At 36.4% G+C, this 24,835-nt stretch overlaps 1 protein-coding gene across 2 annotated transcripts in view; it reads left to right on the top strand.

The window, feature by feature from the left end:
* SBF2 (SET binding factor 2) overlaps positions 1-24,835 on the top strand; it is a 489,861-nt gene that overhangs the window by 428,427 nt on the left and 36,599 nt on the right. Inside the window, exons 24-29 of one of the 2 annotated variants that reach the window (XM_047070361.1) lie at positions 735-910; positions 2,962-3,107; positions 5,649-5,847; positions 13,371-13,567; positions 15,912-16,052; positions 16,936-17,031. In XM_047070361.1, the coding sequence (XP_046926317.1) occupies positions 735-910; positions 2,962-3,107; positions 5,649-5,847; positions 13,371-13,567; positions 15,912-16,052; positions 16,936-17,031 (955 nt within the window). The remainder of the gene's footprint in view (positions 1-734; positions 911-2,961; positions 3,108-5,648; positions 5,848-13,370; positions 13,568-15,911; positions 16,053-16,935; positions 17,032-24,835) is intronic. The other variant, XM_047070360.1, reaches the window with a different exon arrangement.

The raw sequence follows: 24,835 nt of genomic DNA, 5'->3' as shown, positions 1-24,835 counted from the left end.
TTTTAAACTCTGACACTGGAAGAGTGATCTTTTCTTAGTTTTTCCTTTTTACAATTCTGAGTCTGTGATATTTTGCTCTTCCTATTTTTATGCCTTGTCTCTGACTTCTCAGATTTTTAAGTGCTCCAATTCTTGCATCATTCCTCCTAGCCAGGAAGCCACCCCTAGAACCTCCGTGTGCTTATTGTGTGAAATGTGAGGCTGCTGACCTCTAAACTCCAGACCTTCTCCCATCACCTGGGGAGAGAAGCCTCCCAGGGATTTCTTCACTGTTCCAACTGCCAAAGGACTTTAAACTAGAATATTGCTTGACTATACTGGTTAGGATTCTAATCAAACAGACTTTTTTCTTACTAGACTTATGGTATCTTGGGGTAAGAAGAGACTTCCTGTGGCCAAATTCCCTGTCTAGAACCAACAGTTGAGGAAAAAAAGGACATGTTACCTGCTTCATCCACTATAAGTTAATTTCCCTATCCCATCATAGAAAAGATGGTCTTAAAGAAACCCAACTTTAAGATACATGATTTTCCTTACCAACAAACCATCTATGACAAGTAAACCTTTCTGAGCTATTTTTAAAAAATAAAACATTATATTCCATGATATCCAAGGTCCCCTCAACCTCTGGACTTCTGCCATTTAGTATTATTTTCTTTTATTTCAGTAACTTGAGGAGAAGTTCCCTGGAAATCCTTAATGCCTCTAATGTATTTTATCTCTTTTGTCTCTAGTTGATTAAAGTAGCGTTTGATGAAGAAGTGAGTCCAGAAGTAGTAGAGATCTTTAAGAAACAGCTGATGAAGTTCCGTTATCCTCAGTCCATTTTCACCACCTTTGCTTTTGCTGCTGGACAAACTACCCCACAAATAATTTTACCCAAACAGAAGGAAAAGAACACCTCCTTCCGGTAAGAAGACAGTCAAGTTTCTTCATTTCAGCGTTTTCATAGCTGACTGTCAGGGGAAGTGACCTATCCTGTGGGTCAGTGTATGCATAATTGCTCGTTTTGTTTGCCATTCTGTCAAGCCCATTGGACCAAGCTCAGAAAGTTATAGAGCAGCAGCACTGATGTATGTAACAAGTTTCAGCAACTAAAAGCTACAAGAAGTTTTGACCAATATGTCCATTGCTTATGATATATTTTTAGAGAGTGAAATTCTGTTTTCCCTTTTCCCCATATTAATCACTTTCTAACTGCCTTTGAGCACCCTTCAGTTTTCTTTGATGTCCAGGCCTACTAGACAGTTTTTCTTTGACCTAGAGATGGGAGCCTTTATTTTTTCTTTTTTTATAACTTTTTCTTTTGATACAATTTCAAATTTACAAAAAAAAGTTACAACATAATACAAAGAATTCCTGTATACCATTTACCAAGATTCACCAATTGTTTGTTTTGTTCCATTCTCTTTATCATTCTCTCTCATATATATTGTTTTCTAAACCACCTGAGTTATACATATAATACCTTTTTAGCCTTAAATATATCAATATATATTTTCTAAGAACAGACCACAGTATATAACCAGGAAACTTAGTTGGTATAAAACTTTCATCTAACCCAGAGTCCTTATTCAAATTTTGCTGATGATCCTTTATAGCTACATTTTTTTTCTGCCTAGTACAGAATCAGGCATTGCATTTACTTGTCATATTTCTTTAAAGGAACCCTTATTTTCTGATGAAATTTTTAGTAATTTATGTTGAAACTTTTACATTTCAGTTATTACAGAATAACAATTGCATAAAAATTATCTTCAATTAGTGATAAAATATAGGAGCCAAAAGTTGAGTTCATTCACCATTAATCACCTAGAATTTGGGCATCTGCCAGTACAAATTACATATTAGGGAGGAGCATGAAGACTTTGGAGAAAAGCCCTTCCCTTTGCCTGAAAGTAAGATAAACTGGAGATTATATAGAAGAGTTGAGGACCCAGAGAGTGTGTCATTACTAAATGGTATAGCTGACCACCTGTGCCACTGTTACCTGCTAAGTGAAGGAGACCATGCAGATCCAGAAATGATACATTGAAACATGAACAGCTTCCTAGGTATTTACAGTGGTGAGGCCAGCAACTTGTCTTAGCACTGTGGAATCACAGAGGAGCCTGTGATATCTATTATCCCAGCCCTCTATGGAAGAAACAAAAGTTTGTGTGGCATTTTATGTTTAGAACCTATGGACTAGAAGAGGAAATATATGCACACACACACACACACACACACACACACACACACACGTATACCCACATACAAAATCAACCTTACTGTATCAAGCTTATGCTATTCACCTGCAACAGAGACATAGCAATTTTAAAATTTAAAACATCTTAGAATTGTCTTGAGTATGTAAGCATTTACAGGGTCAGAAGGCAGGACACTATGCATACACACTTAAACATGGTGCTAACTATAATTATCATATAGTTATGATATATAACTCAAAGAAATATATGATATATGATATCATATATATCATATATATATGATATATATTATATGTCATATATATATGATATATAACTCAAAGAAAAGCCTATGAGTTAGTAGAAAGAGTTTGAATCAGTAGAGAAGGGGGCAGACTGGCTTCCATGCAGGAGGACTGCTACCGGCATAGTTTGTAGGAGCTCGTGGGAGCAGTGGCATGGATAACCAGAGTGCATTGAGGGGCATGTTTGACCAAAAAGCCAAACTGAGTTTAGATTTGGGAAAGTAGCTTATGTCCCACTCTAGGTTCTTGCACTTGTTGCCTACAGCCCTCCTGATGACAACAGTGTTTTATAGGAAATTAGTCTGCTGCCATGTAAAAAATGATTTAAGAACAGACTTGCTGAAGGTCTGGACAATACTAGTAGCTGTGGGAATGGAGAAGAAATAAGTTGAGCTGTGTAGGTATCAAAAAGTGTAAATGGTGTCTTCCTATTAAATTGATGTTGTCTTTGGTTTTATGACTTACAGTATCTTCTCAAAAACAATTGTGAAAGGTGCCAAAAGGGCAGGAAAAATGACAATTGGGCGGCAGTATTTATTGAAGAGGAGGACAGGGACAATTGTGGAAGAGAGAGTGAATCGTCCTGGATGGAATGAAGAAGATGACATATCAGGTATGTGAGAAGTCCTTTTTCCTTCATGACTCAGTTTTATTCTTTCTTCTTATATGAGTAAGAATAAGAGACTCATGTTGTTTCCATTAAACCTTGACTCACAAGAACCTAGATCTCATAATAAGATTAGAGGCACTTACTAGCTTCTCAGAATTGGAAAAAAAATATTTTATTTTCCCAATATTCCATTGTTCAGCTAAGATTCTGTTAAATTATGTTTCTCTGTTACTAAATCCACAAAGGTGGTTGGCCATTGTTACGTGGGTCTCATCAAAGGGAGAAAGAAAGAAACCCCAGTGCATAGAGAATTTAGGTATAAAGTAATCCCCAGTACCTTGTCATTATGCAATAAGAATAAGGAAACAAGGACATTGGGTATTCAAAATCAAAGATTTGTGTTTGGAATGAGAACATTGTGGATACTCTTAATCAAAATGAGGGACCAAAGATGAAGGGATCCTTAGATGGTAAGAAAAAAAATGCCTACTACATATTCAAAAGAACAGAATCTGAGAAGCTAAGATTCTTCTCGGTTGGGAAAATAGAGGCAGAAAAACAGTCACAAAATGTCTGTTTTCTATTTCTTAACCCATTACAGAGTATGCTTATGGAATTAACACTAGGGATAATCTGATCTAGTAGGAGGCAGGATGCCTTTGCACCCTTTTTCTTTTCAAGATCTTAGAATCAATCACCAGTAACTATACCACTACTACTTCTACTAATAATAATAGCAAAGAACCTTTTGAAGAAAGAAACCTCATGTTTTAAGAGATCACTGGCTAAAGGTCTCCATTTCAGTATGGGTAGCTACATACTCTGAGAGCAATGAACAGACCCACTATGTATTACTGAAACAACCATTTTTTGGAATTCTGGCCTCTTTACAGTCACATGGAAAGCCATAAAAAATTATCCATCACTACTGACTCTTCTAATTTGAAGTTTTAATGATTACACAAAAGAAAAACTATTATTCTATGATAATAATGCCACCAAAACACCAAATTACATAATGTTCTGTGCTTCTCTGAAAATAAGAGGCCAACACAAAGCTGATACCTGATGATATGTTTGCATTGTGAAGTTTACGAACTAAAATACAAAGTCTTGTATTTGTAGGGATAAGCTGTTAGGGTTTTTTTTTTCTTTTTAAATGGAAGAGAGCCTTATTATTTCCCTTGAGGTTACATATCTTTGAGTACATATCCAAAAATTCTGAAACTTTAATTTGGTTTCTCTCACTGTAGAAATAAATAAAAAAGTAAATTAGGACAGTTCTTAACATGGACTTTTTTTTTCAGTTAGAACATAATGGTACCCATTAGGAATGTTGGGTTTTTTTTAAATCCTCCCCAAAATGCTTGATTATTGGGTAAATCCTTCCACATCTAAAATCTTAAGAGATTCTGTAACCTGTGATTGCAACATTGTGAGGGAGTTTCCTATGTGTACCACATCCTCTGACAAAATATTTTCCACAAAAAAAGTATAGTGTCTTGATACCCCTCTAAGAAAGGTCTTTTCCCACCAGTGAATTTCTGCTTAATCTAGAAATTTCTAATAAAAGTTTATGTTCTGAAAAGTTAACTGAAATGTGGATGATGAAGTTTGTGTAGAGATTATATTAAAGATAAATTTTACTGATGAGTTAGCTTCTGACAGAGTTTGAGTGTTTATTTCATAGAGTCCTAAATAGAAATCACTATACTTTGGCATTAGTAAACAAGCTAGATTGAAACAGAAAAATACGGCTAATGAATTCAAAATTATATTGTTTTTAGAAACTTTGAGTTAATTTCCCTGGCATTTTTTTAAAGTTTATTTATTTATTTATTTAAGTCAATTCTACACCTGGGGCACTTGCATGGCTCAGTCAGTTGAGCATCCGACTTTGGCTCAGGTCATAATCTTGCAGTTTGTGAATTCAAGCCCCACATCGGGCTCTCTGCTGTCAGTGCAGAGCCTGCTTCAGATCCTTTGTCTCACTCTCTCTCTGCCCCTCCATTGCTCATGCTCACCATCTCTCTCTAAACTAAATAAAAGCATTTTTAAAAAAAAGAACCATGGGAATCTATCCCTGAAACCAAGAACACGCTGTACACACTGTATGTTAGCCGATTTGACAATAAATTATTGTCATAATTAAAATTGTTTTAATTAAAAGTTTTTTAATTAAAAACAAAAAGAAAGAAAGAAGGCTCTGCACCCAACGCAGGGCTCAAGCTCACAACCCCAACACCGAGAGTTGCATGCCCTTCCAACTGGGCCAGCTAGGCGCCCCTTCCCTGGCATTTTAAGTTAATTTCCCTCACATTTTGAGCTTCTGATATTTTATTTCTTGACTATCCATTACTGTTTTAATTTATGTTTGGACATAATGATTCTTCAAAGAATTAATATGATTTAAACTGTGACATACATAGTGCCTGTAGCCCTAATATAAAACTCTCTTGGTTTAAGAATCCTCTTCAGAGGGAAGCTTTTAATCCTCTACTTTGAGCTATATCATTTTTTCAAAATCTGTTTCTGCATTCACAGTTTCAGATGATAGTGAACTCCCCACAAATACCACTCTGAAGGCCTCAGAGAAGTCTACAATGGAACAGTTAGTGGAAAAAGCTTGTTTCAGAGACTATCAGCGTTTAGGTTTGGGAACCATAAGTGGCAGCTCTTCTCGCTCAAAACCAGAGTATTTTCGAATCACTGCCTCCAACAGGATGTATTCACTCTGCCGGAGGTAAGTCTGTTAGTGGCCTCTAAAAAGACACCTTTCCTTTCTTCCATTTGAGTCTTGAATGGGCTATTTGTCTCCATAGCCCAGAGGGAGAAAAATGCCAGAAAACTAGGAGCAAGATCTCCAGGGAAATGTGTGTTTAAGAGGTACTTTTTATGCAGCATGAGTAAGCATCTCCTTGGCATTCTCAGAAGTATAATTACATTACTGAACAGTGCCTAGATTAGATCAAAGAGTGAAAGGTAAAAGTTTTTGTCTCCTATATGATTTTTTCTTGTCTTTCTCTTCCCATTTGCATCTTTTCTAGCATCTATGCCTGAAGATAAGTTGAAATAAAATAGGATTTGCCCAGGCAGATAGGAGAGATGAAGGTCTGCTGTAGGCTAGGGGTCCACAAACTTTTTCTTTAAAGGGCCAGATACTATATATTTTCAGTTTTGCAGGCCATATGGTCTCATTGCAGCTACTCATCTCTGCCAAAAAGCAGCCATAGATGGTAAGTAAATGAATAGGCAGGGCGTGTTTTGGCCCACGGGCTGTAATTTGTTGACCCAAGTGTAGGCAGGGTTTTCTTATGCTGTCTAATTAGAATATTTCCAAGGGAAAGTACTTAAAGAATGTAAATGAACATGTTTTCTTGTTTCTATTCTTGTCATCTTTCACTGTTTCCTATATCAGTAAGGCCCTATTTCATGCTTTATATTTTTTAAAACTACATTCTGCCATGTACAAGTTTAATCATTTTCATCTCTGGGTAAGCTGTTTCCTTTGCATTCATAAATTCTTGCTTTGATTAAACAGAATAATGCTGTGAAAGCACTTTGTACATATTTTAGAAAGTTGTCTTAATGTTACTATTAGTTTCAACCCCACTGTTCTTAAAGAACTATAGGTATCTCATTTTAAATGACAGTTTAAATTTATAAATACTTGGCCAACAGATGAAAAGATACTCAACATCCCTCATCATCAGAGAAATGCAAATCAAAACCACAATGCAAACTGGTGCAGCCACTCTGGAAGACAGTATAGAGGTTTCTCAAAAAGTTAAAAATAGAACTACCATATGATCTAGTAATCGCACTATTGGATACTTAACCAAAGAATATGAAAACACTAATTCAAAAGGATATATGCATCCCTATGTTTATAACAGCACTATTTACAATAACCAAATTATGAAAGCAGCCCAACTGATGAATGGATCAAGAAGTACACACATACACACACACACACACACACACATATGCACACAATGGAATATTACTCAGCCACAAAAAGGAATGAAATCTTGCCATTTGCAGCATAGATCTAGACAGTATAACATGTATGGATATGGAGAGTATAATGCTAAGTAAAATAAGTCAGTCAGAGAAAGACAAATACCATAAGATTTCACTTGTGTGTAGAATATGTATTTCGCTTATATGTAGAATTTAATAAACAAAACAAATGAACATAGGGAAAATAAAACAGAGAGAGAGACAAAGTTAACAGACTCTTAACTATAAAGGGCAGATGGTTACCAGAGAGAAGGTGGCTGGGGGGACGGGTGAAATAGGTGAAAGAGATCAAGAGTACATTTACCTTGATGAGCACTGTGTGGTGTATACAATTGTTGAATCACTATATTGTAACCTGAAACTAATTGAACATTATTTCAACTATACTGGAATTAAAATTAAGAAAAAGAAAAAGACCAAAGACATGCAGGATTGAGTGAGAGGTTTAATGTGATTGGTGCTTCTGTTGGAGATAATAGAGGAAATGCCAATATTAAAGAACTAACTGCAGGGAATTTTTCAGAATTGCTGAGAGAAACCAGTCCCCAGGTCCAGGAAGCCAAAATGAATCCAAAGCAAATAAGTCCTCATCTAGAGGTATTGAACTGAACCCGCAGAACATCTAAGAAGAGGACACCAAGCAGTCAGAGAAAAGAGAAAGTTCACCAAAACAGGAATAGCAATGATGAATGACATTTCGGTATCAACAAAGTAAGAAGGCAATGGAATCAAATCTTCAGTAAGCTAAAGAAAATAATCATCAACCTAGGTTGTACACACAACAAAAGTATTTTTCAAAAATAAGGCAATTAAAAGTATTTTCAGAAAAACAAAAACATATATAATAAAAAATACCATTATGAAACTTGAGAAACAAGTGGGAAATACAGTTTGAGATTTGGGCCAAATAAAAATTTTTCATTAAGTACTGAAAGATTGTGATTCTGTTGAGTATGCAATAATTTTCCTGGATACTCTATCCTTCTAATTAAATTCTTTTTGTAGATAGTGTAAGTCGTGGTGTCAAGGTGTAATGTCCTGCTGTTTGGGAAGCATGCTATCAAAATCCTGCCTGCCAGTGAGAAAACAGACCTCATTTCTCATTTTGATCTGTCAGAAACAAAATAAAATAACAGACCACTTATTAGAGCCCTTGTAATAAAATGTTTGTAGTGATATAAAATAATATATATCCCTCAAATAATATATTAGGAAGAAAGGAATGGAATAATAAAAAATAATCCAAAAGAAGGCAGAAAGGAGAAAAAGGGGAACACAGAACAGATGGAACAAATAGAAAGCAAATGGTAAGATGGTAAATTTAAATTCAAATATATCAGTAATTACATTACTTATCAATTGACTAAATGTTCCAATTAAAAGAAAAATATTACCAGAATTTTGTTAAAGCTTTATGCTGCTTTAAAGGGAGATACCTAATATACAAGAATTCAGAAAAGTCGAAAGTAAGAGTACAGAACAAATACACCGTGCAAAACTGCCTTTTACAAAATCACACATGACAATTCATTATGACCAAGTGGAGTTTATTGTAAGAATACAAAACTGGCTTGAAAATTGAAAAACAATCAGTATAATTCACCATCTTAAAAGAATTAAAAAGAAAAAATATGTTGCATTACAGGAGGGGAACCAAAGCAGAAATGGCTACTGTGAGCCTGGTCCAAAGCATGCAGTGATGGAAGGTCCTGGAGACAGTACGTGGTGGGACAGCCAGACAGAAGATTCCTCTAGGCCAGAGAGGCAAGGGAAACTGTAGGGGCGTGTGATCCTCAAGCCCACCCCTCCCTCCTCCTATGGAAATTCGTGCGCAAAGCTTGAATATTTGCCTCTGGGGGGATCTCAAACTCAAGTGCAGAACTTGCAGAACAAGTGAACTGTGAAAATGGGGCAAAAACATTTCCAAATTGATAATTTTTTTTATTCCAAGAAAAAAAAGAAAAATATAAATTCACTATATACAGAAAAGCACTTTATAAAATATAATGTACATTTATGATTTTTAAAAGAAGAATTCTTATCAACTTAGAAATATAAGGGAAGCTCCTTATCTGGTGCCTAAAAAATCCTACAGCAGAAATTACTTTTTGAAAGTAATTGTAATTGAAAACTTTTACTCTGAGATCAGGACAAGGTAAGGATGCCCACTATCACGACTTCTACTCAGTGTCATACTAGAGGTCCTAAAAGGTGCCAAAAGACTAGAAAAAGAAACAATAAAAGGCATAAAGATTGAAAAGAAGGAAAACTATCATTATTCACAGATGACTTGCTTGTATACTTAGAAAATCTGAAGGAATCTACAAATAAACCTTTAAAATTAATACATGAATTTAGTTAGGTCCCTGGTACAAAATTATTATACAAGAATTAGTATATACATAGCAAAGGTAAATAATAAAAAAATGAAATTTTAAATGATGTTATTTTGGTACTGACACTACGTAGAGTAGCTCTAAAAAGCATTACTTAGGAATAACTCTAATGAAAGATATACAAGACCTCTATGTGGAACAGTCAGAACAATATTGAGGACCATTAAGAATATAAATAAATAGATATTTCATGTCCTTGGGTTTGAATACTCAGTACTTTAAAACTGTAATTTTTCAGGGCACCTGGGGTGGCTCAGTCAGCAAAGCATCCAACTTGGGCTCAGGTCATGATCTCACAGTTCATGAGTTTGAGGCCCACATTGGGCTCTCTGCTGGCAGCATGGAGCCTACTTTGGTTCCTGTTTCCCTCTCTTTCTGCCTGTCCCCAACTCATGCTTTCTCCCTGTTTCAAAAAATAAATAAAAACATTAAAAAAAAAACCCTTTAAAACTATAATTTTTCCAGAAATTGGTCTATAGATTCAGTGCAGTCCCAATCAAAATTCCAGCAAAATGTTTATGGAAATTAAAAAGATGATTCTTTTAATATATAAAGAGTATATAAACTTTAATATATAAAGTTATATAAAACTTCAGAAGGTCAGGAATAGTCAAGATAGTCTTATAGAATAATACTGTAGGATATCTAGACTTTTTATAAAGCTACAGTAATTAAAATAGTATGGGATTGACACAAGGATAGTCAAACAGACCATTGGGGCAAAATAGGGAATATAAAACAGCTCAACATATATGGACACTTGATTTAAGGTAAAGCTAGCACTTAACAGCAGTCAATAAAAGATGTTTTTTCAATATGCTGGATATCCATATGAAAAAAAATTAATCTTGACTCCTGCCTTATACACAAAAATCAATTCCCACTGGTCTATGGGTCTACATGTAAAAGGTGAAAATAATAAAGCTTCTAGAAGATAGAAGAATATCTTCATAACCTTGAAGTAGGAAAAGATTGCTTAGGACAGGAAAAGCACTATCCATAAAATAAAAGACTGATAAATTAAGACCTTCTGTAGATATCAGAAGAACATCAGGAAACATTAAAAGAGTAAAAAGGCAATAAAAAATGGCAGGGGACTTAAACAGGAACTTCACAAAAGAAGACATCCTGGTGGCCAATAAATATCTGAAAAGATGTTCAACCTATTAGTCTTTAGACAAATATAAAGTCCCAATGAGACTACTTTATACCTGCAAAAATGGCTAAAACTTAAAAGATTAACAATACAAAGTGCTAGTAAAAATGTCAAGCAAGTGGAACTCTCATTTATTGCTTGTGGGACTGTAAATTGGTTAAACAACTTTGGAAAGCTGTCTAGCAGTATCTGCTAAACATCTATGGACCATATGTGTAACCTGTTATTTGCCCAGAATTTCCAATAGAAATGTATATGTGCTCCCAAAAGACATCTACAGGAATGTTCATGGCAACATTTTTCTCACATAGTCAAAAACAATAAACTACTCAAAATCAACAATAGAAGAGGAGATAGTGTAATCACATAGTGGGATACGATACACAATGAAAATAAACTACAGCTATATGCAGTAGCATGGATGGATCTCACAAACATAATGTTGACTAAAAGAACCCAGATACAAAAGAATAAATTTTATTTGTTCCTTTTATCTAAAATTCAGAAACAGAGAAAACTCATCCAGTTTTTTAGCAGTCAAGGACAGTGGTAAATTTTGAGGAGGAGAGAGAAATAGTGATTGGAAAGAGATACAGGGGATCTTCTTGGATTCTGGTAATGGTCAATTTATTGACCCAGGTAGTAATGATATGGATTTTTTGTGTTAATTCATTTGTGTTTCAAGCTCCATGTTTAAAATACATGTCTTGGGGCACCTGAGTGGTTCAGTCAGTTAAGCATCCAACTCTTGATTTTGGCTCAGGTCATGATGTCATGGTCTCGTGAGTTTGAGCCCCACATGGACTCTGTACTGACAGTGTGGAGTCTGCTTGAGATTCTCCCTCTGTCTCTGCCCCTCCCCCACTTGCACTCTCCGTGTCTCTCTCAAAATAAATAAACTTTAAAAATAAATAAATAATTTTTTAATTAAAAATAAATAAAAGAAAATAAATGTCTTACCCCTCAACAAGTATGTTTCTGAGTCTTAGAAAATATCACAGTAATAACCTCCTTTTGGGAGGTTATTAATATGAAATCTCTTTAGTGTAATATTTCTAAATAAACTAAAGGAAATGACTCTGAAACCTGCCTATCTTCTTGTGCTTCCTATTCTAAAAAACAAAGTACTTTGTTTTGTATTTTCCCAGTGTCATATCCTGTAACTTTATGAGCTAATCTTTTCTTAAAAATTATCAACATGTAGTGTCAATAAAATATTTAAACTTATTTTGACCTTTGAACATACTGTTCTCATAACCAAAAATCATTTGGTTTTGATTTTTAGTTCTTTCACCATCTCAGGCAGACTAATGTTAGTGTGCTCTATTCTCAGCTGTTGCTGCAGCAGACTAATGAGTTGACAATTTGACTTGTCATCCTCATAAAGTTGCTATTAATCCACTAATCTTACAATCTATATTTCAAGTTGACAAAAAGTAGTGTGTAAGACAAAGGAAATCATTAGTTTAACAGAGGCCTTTTTAGTAATTCTATATAGCATTTTTCTTTTTTTTTTTTTTTAATTTTCTTTATGTATTGTGAGAGGGAGAGAGAGAGCAGAGAAGGAGCAGAGAGGGAGACAGAAAATCCAAAGCAGGCTCTGTGCTGTCAGCGCAGAGCCTGACTCAGGCCTTGATCTCACAAACCATGAGATAATGACCTGAGCAGAAATCAAGAGTCAGACACTTAACCGACTGAGCCACCCAGGCGCCCAACACAAGATTTTTTTTTTTTTAATTTATTTTATTTTTGAGAGAGAGAACACATGAACGGGGTAGGGGTAGAGAGAAAAGGAGACAAAGGATCCGAAGCAGGCTTTGCGCTGAGAGCAGAGAGCCGGACACAGGGCTCCAACTCATGAACCGTGACATCACGACCTGAGCCAAAGTCAACACTTACCCGACTGAGCCAACCAGGCACCCCAGAATTTTTATGTTCTAGGCTTAGGTTATTCCACCTGCAGTATCATTGAAGGGGGCTTATTTCAAAAAAGACTACGGATTAGTGGATAAATTAGCTATTTTCACTATCTAGGGTTTTTTTCTCAAACCCTGAAGAACTGAGTTAAAACTAAGTTCCATGTTTAAAATACATGTCTTGGGGCACCTGAGTGGCTCAGTCAGTTAAGCATCCAACTCTTGATTTTGGCTCAGGTCACGATGTCATGGTCTCGTGAGTTTGAGCCCCACATGGACTCTGTACTGACAGTGTGGAGTCTGCTTGAGATTCTCCCTCTGTCTCTGCCCCTCCCCCACTTGCACTCTCCGTGTCTCTCTCAAAATAAATAAACTTTAAAAACAGTAGCAGCACCTGAGTGGCTCAGTTGGTTAAGCGTCGACTTCAGCGCAGGTCAGGCTCTGTGCTGACAGCTCAGAGCCTGGAGCCTGCTTCAGATTCTGTGTCCCCCTCTCTCTCTGCCCCACCCCTGCTTGTGCTGTGTCTCTCTCTGTCTTTCAAAAATGAATAAACATTAAATAAATAAATAAATAATTTTTAAAAAATAAATAAAAGAAAATAAATGTCTTACCCCTCAACCAGTATGTTTCTGAGTCTTAGAAAATTACTGTGATACTATGATACTCATGTTCTTATATTCTCTCTCTCCCTCTCTCCCCATTTCTTTCCCTTTCTCTCTCCCATTCCCACTCTCTCACCCCATTCATTCTTTTTCTCCTTTCCATGTCCCTGAAGCTATCCTGGCCTTTTGGTTGTACCTCAAGCTGTACAAGACAGTAGTTTACCAAGAGTCGCCCGCTGCTATCGACACAATCGCCTGCCTGTTGTATGTTGGAAGAATTCAAAAAGCAGTACCCTGCTTCTCCGATCTGGAGGATTCCATGGGAAGGGAGTGGTTGGTCTTTTCAAATCTCAGAACTCCCCTCAGGCAGGTAAGCATCTCTGTACAGCACAGTTGTGATCCTTTCACTTTAGAGAATTCCTAAAAATAAAGGAAGTGATATCTGGGAGTGTCAATTGTGCCCTTATATCAGGCCTTCTCTCGCACACAGACTTCTCCATGGTGCAATATGAAACATGTACTATTTGACAATGTGGGTTTCCACCTTGAATTTGGCATCTTGCTAAATATGTCTGTCTATATTTGTATTTTAATATAAATTGTCATAATAGCCTTTTGTTCTAGGGTATTTTTATTTCAGCAAACCAAACTATCCACAGATGGAAACTAGAGTATACTAATCTTTCTCTTTCCTTCTGGGGAGCATCCAAATATATTTAACAGCTTCAGAGGCAAGTAGGGATTCTCTGACCCATGTAATATGAGATATTTTATCTCATTCCTACAAGTAACATGCACACACACAAACAAGTCCACAAACCAATGACCAAAATGCTGCCTTAAAAGAAACTCTCAAGAAAAGAATATTTTAGGAAGCTAGAAGAAGGCCAACTTAAGAAAGCAGATAGTACTACTGTCTCTTTTTCTGAGGATATTTTTAAGTACTATGTCTGAGGTCTTGAAGTCAGTCAGAAGCTATATTTTGCAGACCTTTCCCATAATTTCTAGCTTATAGTAAATGTTCAGTAAAATTAAACAATAGACCACCAACATATCAGATCCAATTTAGGGATGGCTGTGTTCTTAACTCTTTGGAAATGAGGTAAGTCAAGTTCTGTGGTTCAGCGGGTAGAACCATGTGCTTTTGACATCTCTTCTTTATTCTCGTCCATTTCCCTCCTGAAAGTTAAAAGTTGGCTAGCGTATCTTTGATCATTCAGCTGAGGGCAGCACACACACAACATCATCATCATCATCATCATCATCATCATCATCATCATCATCGTTATCATTATCCTGCCTGTCTTGGAGTCTCAACACTAGTATAATTAAAGGCAATTTGTTTTTAACTATTTTGACACTGAGGAATCCTCCCAAGCCACATAGTGGATATAACAGAACACAGCATATGTAAGTTACATAAAGTGAGGGAATCATTTCTGGAGCATTGATGGATATATCACTGATCATTGATGACAATGTTAATTTTTTCATTGGAAAAAGTTGAAACTATTTTATTCACTGGTTTCTGATTTTTTAATCTAATATAAATTTGCTGTATTCCATATTTTTGAGCTCGCACATATGCTCACATTTTAATGTCTTTGAAATTGGGATACATCTTAAAATTGATGTGATCAGAGAGTTGTCATAGTTTAAATGGAAGAGTTGTTTTTGTTTTTAAGTTTATTTATTTATTTTTGAGAGACAGAGAGCACAAGCAGGGGAGGGGTAGAGAGAGAGAGAGAGAGAAGGAGACACAGAATCTAAAGCAGACTCCAGGCTCTCTAGTTGTCAGCACAGAGCCCAATGCAGGGCTCAAACTCATGAACTGTGAGATCATGACCTGAGCTGAAGTCAGACACTTCACCAAGAGAGCCACCCAGGCACCCTTTAAATGGAAGAGTTTTTAATTCTTAGTACATAAAATAATGGTGCATCTTATAATTTATGACATCTTAGAGTTCATAAAATATAATAATGGCACCTTAAAGTTTATAAAATATAATTATGCTAATTTTTTCTTCAGGATGTAAAAAAAAGTTGTTGATATCTGTTGTCTTTCTAATGAGTCCCCCATGATGCCTCTTTAAAGTGCCTGGGCCAATTTTAGTGATTCTTTGTTCCACACAAACCAGCTCAGACTCCCTCCAACCCAGAATTGTTCTCACATTTGTTTCCCTCCGTGCATACACAGAGGCATTCCCTCTCTGCCCTTCTCTTAGAAGGACTAGGGAATCTGGCAGTGGCTGTTGCTACCTTCTCCCCATCTTCCTCCACTCTTCCTGCAACAGACTCCTCCAAGTTCATGTGCCCTGTTAGGCCTTTGTGGCAGAATTAGAAGAAAACTACTGGTATGGGTGCCATTCTGGGATGCCTAGGGAACCCATTCCATCCTCTGCTCTCAAACAGTGGTATGGACAGGATAACTACACCAATTCTTGGAAGGCCAGCCCTGTGCTGGTTTTCCAGACCTAGGCTCTTTCTGGGAGGATGGCAGAGCCATCTCTGATGATGATGCAAGCAAGAAGTAGGTGTGGTGAAACCAGTATCATAGGAGGATAGCCATTTAATAGTTTACAGCTATAAATGGGACTGGTTTCTATATTTGGGTGTGGTAATTTGAAGATACACAGAAAGAATAAGATAGGTAGATAGGTAGATGTCTTAATATAGAGACAGTTTGTTTTATTCACTATCTTTTTCTTTTATAGCTCCTACCTCCTCTTTAGAATCTTCCAGTAGCATAGAACAAGAAAAATACTTGCAAGCCTTACTGAATGCAGTTTCTGTCCAACAGAAACTCAGTGGCAATAACACCCTTACTGTCAGGCCAGCACTTGCTCTGTCTCCAGGTAAGATTTGATAATACTTTTCTTCTTGACAACTATGAAAGCTTCATTCCTTGGGTTAGTCTCTTCAGTTATTTATACTGTTCCTTCAGTATGACCCCTTGAAGTTTTACCCTATGGGACTATAACTTTAGCTCCTTTTACCTAAAAATCAACATACCACTGTTAATGTCTAGTAACAGTAACCAAATGTGGAGATTCAATTATTTTCTTTTTAAAAGAATAATAGGAGTGGGGAACATAAATAAAGTCATCTCTTTTTTCTTAGAATCTATTTTACATAGACTTTAAAGTATTATTACAAAGTGGAATGTATAAGTTGAACACCTGATTATTAAATGCTTATGTAGTAAATCATCATGTATAAGTTTGAAATTCCTGAAATTTCTGCAACCTTTTATGATTTGTAGTACAGTTTGTTTTCATTAGATTTGGATGAAGCCATTAAGACTTGTACTAATATTCTGTTTCAGTTATCATGTGATGGAACCCCAAAGGGTTCATGTAGAGGTAACCCTAATGTGTTAGACACAGGAGCATGTGACTTGAAAAGTTGGTCTCCTTGGCTTAATCAGCTATTTGAATTAGCTCAACATAAGCAGAAAGTGGCTTTTCTTGTAAAGTAACACCATGCATGCCTTGCTTCATTTATCATTAAATTCTCTGATTGCACTTGCCAAACCTAACTCTCTATAATCTTGCAAATGTGTGTATCTCTGAGGAAATAGTAACAGTGCCTTGTTATCTCTATTAAAGCTTTGGGTACTTAAAAAGTACAATGTTTGGCAGCAATTAGACATGCTACACATGAAGATAACTTTTTGTCATTTGAGTAATGTTAACCTGAACGACATGGTTTTTGTTCTTCTTTTTGGCTGACTTTCAGGGACTGAAAGGAGGACTTCAAGAATGTCCACTGTGCTTAAGCAGGTAGTGCCAGGACATTTGGATGTAAACCCATCCAATAGCTTTGCTCGAGGAGGTTAGTAAGATTGATTTTATAACTGAGCACTGATACAACCTTAAAATTAGAAAACTTTACTCTAGATAGTGATACTCTAAATCAACTAATTATGGTTCAAATTGTTCTTAATTACCCTTTTCGAAATAAATGGTCTAATTTGTTACTGGTGTTGTGGCAGATGAGTTTAGCTGCATGGGACAAAATGTATAATAATTGCTGAAATCTTAGCTATTGATGATTTTGGAAGCAGTGGGAGGTGAGGGGAGCGTGTCTAAGTGGTCAGCCCCATGAATACTCCACAGTACTTCAGGTTTGCAGGGTAGAAAGGCTGATCACCGAAGCATAAGCAGCTAGAGAGAAGTAATCCCAGACTCCAAGAGTTGTGCTTCCCCAATGCCTGTAATTTTTACTCCTGTTCTCTGAAATGCTAGTTTAGGGAACAGAAGAGAATGATATCCAGGTTACTCTTTTTTTCTCTCTGGGCTTTTTAGCTTTTGGCATAAGGAAATAGAGAAAGGCCTGTATTTGCTCTTCTAGCCCCAAAGGAGGTCCACTTTGGTATCTGGAGATTATGTGAGATTCTTTTACTTTTCAGAGGTAATTACAGAGCAAGTATCTTGATTGTAAAACTTCCTATTTTACAATGGATTTATATAATCTTGGGTTTTTTCTCTCACGTCTATGCGATGTTGAATCCCCTTGAAAATTTACCAAGTGAATGATCCAAGTTCTGCTTGAACATCATCAGTAATGGGAAACTCATTTCTTCCTAAAAGTAGTCCCTTGCATTTGTAAGCAACTCTATATTTGTTAGAAAATTCTTTCTCATATTGATCGAAAAATCTGCCCCTATGTAACTTTGCATAATCTGCCCTCTACAGTCAGAAAATTCTAAATCTTAATCTCCCACATGCCAGCCCTTCAGATTTAAAAACTGATCTGATCTTTTCTCTCTGAGAGCTTCCATTAACTCCAAATATCCCTAATTGGAACAGTTGCATTCCACTCACCATCTTTGTCACTCAGTGAACTCTCCATGGATTTGAACTCATGCAGCCTAAGATTACATCAGATATGAGGATGGCCCCATCATTAGGTTGACCCACACTGAGATTAATATCACTTGAAATCTCTTCCCATGTGCTATTGTTCTTAACAATATACAGTACTAGCCTTGAGGGTTGGTTTTCGAACCTAAATGTACTACATACTATACCTACAAAATTCCATCTTGTTTTACATGGACTATTGTTTTAGACTTTGGATCCTAATTCTGTCTGCCTCTGTATTAGACATTTTCCCAAGCCTCTTCTCGTGCATCAGTTTGATCTCTGCTGTCATGTAATTTGTTGTTTAAAAATATTAAACAGCCAGAGCTAAGGGCAAAAGTCTTCATCAAACTAATATAGAAGCTTCCCTGAAGAAAGAGATTGATCTGTTAATATATACCAGTTCAACCTCACCTGACCCATATTTCTAAATCTCTGCCAATCTCTTTAATTTGGTATTTTCCAGTCTTTCCAAGTATTAATTATATCACAAAAGATTATATGGTTAGTTTACCATGACTCATTATAAGAATTAGTGCTTTTTCCTAAGTAATCACAAATTATCCACTAGTATCCATTCTAGAATTTAGTTCAGAATCAACATACAGGAAAGCTTTATTTTACAAAATTCACTTTTTTCCCTTTTGAAAAACCAGATTACTATGCACATCTCCTAGCAGTCATATTGGTTCTTTAGATACTTTTTTCCCACCTCATCAGAATGTTCTATAATTACAGGATTTCCTAATAGCTTTCAGCCTTTTTCACTCATCTTGTGAATTAGTGAAATAAAGGTCACTGTATTAGTTTTCTAGGGCTACCTTAACAAAGTGCCACAAACTGGTTGTCTTCAACGACATTTATCTCATCATTTTCTGGAAGCTAGAAGTTCAAAATCAAGATGTTGTCAGGGTTGGTTCCTTCTAAGGACAATGAGGCAGAATCTGTCCCATGCCTCCCCTCTAGTTTTTGGTAGCTCACTAGCCATCTGTGGCTTTCCTTAGTTTGTAGAAGCATCACCCAGGTATCAGCCTTCATCTTTTCATGATGTTCTCCCTCTGTGTCTGTCTCCAAATTTTCCCTTCATATAAGGACAACTGATCATATAGAATTAGGGTTCCATCGCCCTCCAGTATGACTTCATCTTAATGAATTACATCTGCAATAACCCTATTTCTAAATGAGGCAACGTTCTGAGGTGCTGGGCGTTAAGACTTCAGCATATGAATTGGGGTGGAGGCACACAGTCATATATAGCTTTATAGCTTTATAGCTTTATAACCCATTATAGTCCTACATAGCTTTCTTTGGAATTTTTTAAATACCATTGTTTTAAAGTTTAAGATATAGGCCTCGTTCTTCTCATTTCTTTCTTGGTGAATTTGAACTAAAAGATAGTACAGTGACTTTCTCCTAAGATTCCTGCCTAGTATTTCTGTTGCCCAGAGCTCCTATCCAAATTTGGCCCAATATTGCAGTTCCCCTTATTGCTTTGTTTAGCATCTGCAAGTTTATATGGTCAGCAAGGCATGTCAGCAGTTTTTCCATGCTCTGCTCTTGAGTTTTGCCTTTGTCAACTTCATCAAGGACACATTATTTATTCCTCCATTTGGCCAGATGACTTGTAATATAAATTTCAGATGCAAAATGGTCTCATCTTCTATGTTAGCACCTAAGGCTCATGGACATTCACCAATGTGTTTCACCTACATTATCTTCTCTTTTTTAATACTGGCCTCAGACTCAGCCTTTTTTATACAAGGGGATCCCCACTTGTGGTTACATTCTAATCATGAGTTTATTCTTTGCTATTCTCAAAAGTACCTAAAAAGCTGTATTTACCTCTTAGGGTCAAAATCTCCCATTTAATTTCTGATCCATTCTGGGCATAATGAGGTCATAATTATTATTTCTGACACCCTTCCCAAATATTTTCTTCTGAAAATTATTGTGAACTTACTGCGTTTCCTCATGATAGTTTTTTGCTCCTAACCAGATACTCATCATTCTGGTATCTTAAACTAGGATCCAGAAACATATATCTTACTCTTGTATTCCATCTCCTAATTCCTCAATGCCAAAGCCTCCCAGATCTTCCAAGGTCCCAGTGGTTAACTGGAAGATGAGATACTGCTGTTTCCTGGTGTCTTCAACTTCTCTGATCCCTAGAGCTGCTTCCTTTGTCTCTTCCAACAGGGTCATTCCTCCTCACATTGAATACCAAGAATGGACTGGGCAAGCAATTTGGGAAGTCTTAGAAGATTGCCTGTTAACATGACCATGACAGGCAGACGCACACTCACATAGGCCAGGGCCAGACTAGGTGTGGATGTTTCCACACCCTGCAAATAGTTCATTTCCTCTTTCCTACCCTCAAGGAGAGTCTCTTCATTTTTCCAGATAGTGAGGCACCACTTCTCCAGAAATTCCTCATCCACCCTGTATGGAAAGAGCCTCCTAGTTGTAAATTTTCCTCCTAACCTTCTCCTTTTTCTCTTCTATGTATCTTTACTACCTTTTCATTCCTTTCATCATGATAGAGTCTTAGGTACTGGTTTTTTCCTTAGGTTATTTTCACTGTGTGCCTTTCTCACTCTGCTGATAAGCCAGAGTTCAGACTGACTTCCACCTTCTCCTTTACCCTTTTCTCAGTCAGGGTGACCACTTTGCATTCTGTGTGCATGTTGATGAGTTCCTAAGTCAGGGGAAGCAACCTTTTTTACACAAGAACCAGTGAAGGAAAAGTGAGGATGTGAATAGAACACATTGCTTTTCATTTAGAATTAAAATCATTTTTGAGGCCCATGGGGAAAAATACATATACTTACAACTTGGATAAATTATTTTGTTGACTACAAAAATGTCATGAGGAAATCAATACTACTACCTCTTAAAAACAAAAGTATAGCAGCTCAGTATATTTGAGAAGTAGCCACATGGAGGCAGCCTTTTAATTTTCCATCCTTTACATTTCTGTGGCCCTTCAGTTTCTCTACATGTAATATTTTATCCTTGTAATAATCTCTAGGATATGTGTTTTAAGAGGCTCTGAGAAATGAAGTGACTTGGCCAAGATCACGTAGCAAATAACAGCATAACTGGTACTGGGATTGGTTCAGTCCATTTCAATACAGCATTCACTGAATATAGCTTGTACCTCATACACATGGATAAATTCAGTACCCATCCCCACATCCCACCCAAGCATCTTTCCTCCCCTCCTTGGCCTGAACAGAGTAGAAGGAACAATACCAGTGCTCAGGAAACACTCGTGCTTTGAACACCAGTGCATTCCCATCAGTGGGGTGAACTGCACCACTTCTTCCCTGAAGCAATACCCTCAGCCAGCCCCTGCTGGACAGCCCCAGAGCCACTTGGTTCCTTACATGACAAAACACTTACATTCAAATTCAAACTATAGCACTACCACTTAATGTGTGGTATTAAGCAATTTAGGAAACCTCTTAATGCTCAGGGTCCTCATCTGTAAAGTGCAGATAATAAATAGTATTAGCTTTAGAGTATGAGGAATAAGTGAAATATCTGTAAAGCACTTAGCTTAGTAACTGGTTCATAATAGGAACTCAGTAAACGTTAGTTCCATGATTATTGTTGTTATTAGTTATACCTGCCTAATAATCTACTGAAATAGGAGAAAAGTCTACATTTGCATTTAAATTGCCTTAAGCCAGGTTGCTCTACATAGGCCTAGGGCAAGAAGATAGAAGGTAAATATGCTCTAGGTCTAGGCCAAAAACTAACAAACTTTTTTGATCATGATCATAGTTAAAAATACATTTTATATTATATTACAGTATATAAGTATTATATCAGGTAATACTGTCACGGGGCAAAATGTATATATACTAAAACAAAAGTTTCATGAAACAGTATCTATACCACATGCAGTGCACATAGTATTTTCAAATTCTAATCTCACTTTTTTGAAAATACCAACTTGACCTAGTAAAGTGACACTAAAACCATTAAGGGGGACCCTACAGCTTGGGAAAAAACCTGACTCCAAGCCAGTAGTACATGGTCAGAACAAGTATTTGACACCTAGGAAACACTCAGGAAGCTAAGTAGACCTTACCACCAAAGCACTAGCGTAATCCCCATTGGATTACAGTTCTCAAAGCCCTCTGCTGGCCCCATGTCCATACAGCCCATTTTCTTATTGCTGATTTTCTGCTATGTGATAAATACTTGGCAGTTTTTCATTAATGAGCCTCTATAATAATAATTATATTATTAATCAGAGCAAATAATCAGGGCAGATAATCAGAGTTGAAGATATACTAGAAGGACCACAACAGCTCATAATGTATCAATTTTCAAAAAGAAAATAATCAACAAATGTGTTTAATACCTATAAATTAGGCTTTCAGCATGGATACAAGAATAAATATGATTAGGGCCCTACCTTTTGGATCACAAAATCTAGTAGAATAAAATGTGCTAATAATCACAATGCAATGTGATCACAGTTCAAGTAGAGCTCTCTACAAGTCTGGGGACAGTGAAGAATGCACTTCCTAGGAATTCACGTTGTTCCTGGATCTTAAGGGATAAGGAGTTTGTCAGGTAAAGAAATGTGAAAAGTAGTTCCAGGTAGAGAGACTAACATGTAAACGTGGTATATGTTCAGGGAACAGTATCTCACAATCAGGAACCAACCACTAAAACTTCACTATAAGTATTTAGTGTCCCATATTCCAATCGGGAAGCTCAAAACCTTAGCAGAAAGGAGAGCAGGTGGGCAGCACACAGGAAGCCTTGTGCTTTTACCATGTTGTCCCATGGTCTTTGTTCTGTCTTGCAATAGAATTCCCTGTGTGCAGTCAGCCAGCACCTTCACAACCTTTAGCTTTCTGAATTCCTTTGGCCACTAAAGCCATTATTGCCCTTCATTTTCTGCTTCCAGAGAAGTGAGACAGAAATGAAGTAACGCTGCTAATGATTTTTCTATTATCAAATTATGTCATATGCAGCTTTGCAATATATAGCTTAATAATACTGTTGTTAAAGTTTTCAATCCTGAATAGAGTCATTTTCCTTAATTGACTTGAGCAGTTCCTTTGCTCAGGAAATAATGTAATTAACTGTAACCCACTGTTCATCGCTTTTGTTACTACCAGGCTAAGTTTGCCTTACTCACGAAGCACTTTTTTTCTGTCGGGAAAAAACAATATTACTCAAATTACAAAAGTGTTATCTCTAATACTGCCTATCATTTTGGTGCAAGTAGGGATTTTAGGAGGAGTTGTGACTTCAATCATCACAAGCTGTATTTTTTAGTGGCATTGGGTATTGTCACAGGATCATGAATTTTTGTTTCTCATAACTGTATTAAAAATAAATGTAATTTCAAAATGACAAGAAAAAAAGAAGACAGTGTGGCAATGCTTGATGCTTTACTGCAAAAATATGCCCTTAGTTATTCCAAATGGTTACTGGAGCTTCATTCCTGATGTGATAACCTTGCTCAAAGAACAAACGTGTTGTACAACACATAGCATTTGCCAATAAATCAGCCTCCTTAAATACTAGGGCCAATGCATTCCTAACATTTACCCCCTTCTAAATTCCTTAATTTTATTATATAAATTTGTTTCTTGCCAAATGACAATCTTCAAAAGCGTGTTCCATTTGGTATAATTTGTTAGTGGCGCTCTGCTGTGCTGTCCATTTCATTGTGCTTATAATACTTATAATCAGGTGCTGAAATTTCATTTAACAGGCGCTCAGTTCATCTATTTTGTGTGACTGTGCAGCTTTTTATTTGTTAATTGCAGTTTCTACTTTTATTATATTTACATTTTCCCCCTATGTTAACTCAAGTTCAAAAATTAAATAACCTATTCTTCTCTTACTCAATTTGCTCTGATGTTTGCTGCTATCTACATTTCATTCCTCCTTCTGTCTTTAATCTTACTTACCAGTGCATGGGTACAGAGATAAATGTTTTATTCAGTCAAACCCCAAATCTTCAACTAAGGGAAGAATCCATAATCAAGGTACTGTATTATCTGTCCTAATGTGTCACTCTTTTGAACCATCTTCATCTGGAAGCATATTTGTTACAAGTAACCTTTTTCACATTTGTTTGTCAAATTATGTCCTTTATTTTTATCCACATTCTGAATTTGCTCTGTGATTCCATTTATAAACACTTGCCATAATATCTAAGACAAGCTTATAAGTTATATAGAAAGATTCATTCATGTTAAGCTAATATCTGAAAAATCCATTAAACAAAACCTTTTCTTGGGAACTGGTCTCCTGCCCCTATAAATGCTTATAAAGAAAGAAGCAGATGAGACAGGCATTATTATGGTGACTTTCAGTCCCCTAGAAACATGACTTGATTTGGCAAATATTAAAGCTTCTCAAAGAGTCTTTCTAAGTCTAGAGAAGGAACCCCACTATAGACAAGCAGTGATAGTGTCCTGTACCCCAATGACCCTATCACCAGCATGAGCGCCGTAGTCTATGGGCATTTATAAGGGGCTCTGTTATTTTGAAGGTACTACAGTGCTGGTCAAGTTTGAGGCTTAATATTTGCCTTTGTGTTTGAATATTGAATATTTAGTAGAAATGCAATTTTTCTAATTAATATAATTAAGGTCCATTTATAACATGAGATTCTTCTAGTAACTTAGCTTTGGCCTTTCCCTTAGAAGACATCTGCTTTTGACTGTAAATTTTAAATAAAGCCTCCTACATATCAGTGAAATGCGTATTACTAAATTTATAACTTCTATTTTTCA

This window comes from Lynx rufus, unplaced genomic scaffold (genome assembly GCF_022079265.1).
Source record: "Lynx rufus isolate CCGP_SWC_20201006 ecotype Redwood Valley unplaced genomic scaffold, mLynRuf1.p SCAF_9, whole genome shotgun sequence".
In the NCBI taxonomy this organism is placed as follows: Eukaryota; Metazoa; Chordata; class Mammalia; order Carnivora; family Felidae; genus Lynx; species Lynx rufus.
Note: the sequence above shows the minus strand (reverse complement) of the source record. Positions and strands in the feature narration are given on the sequence as shown.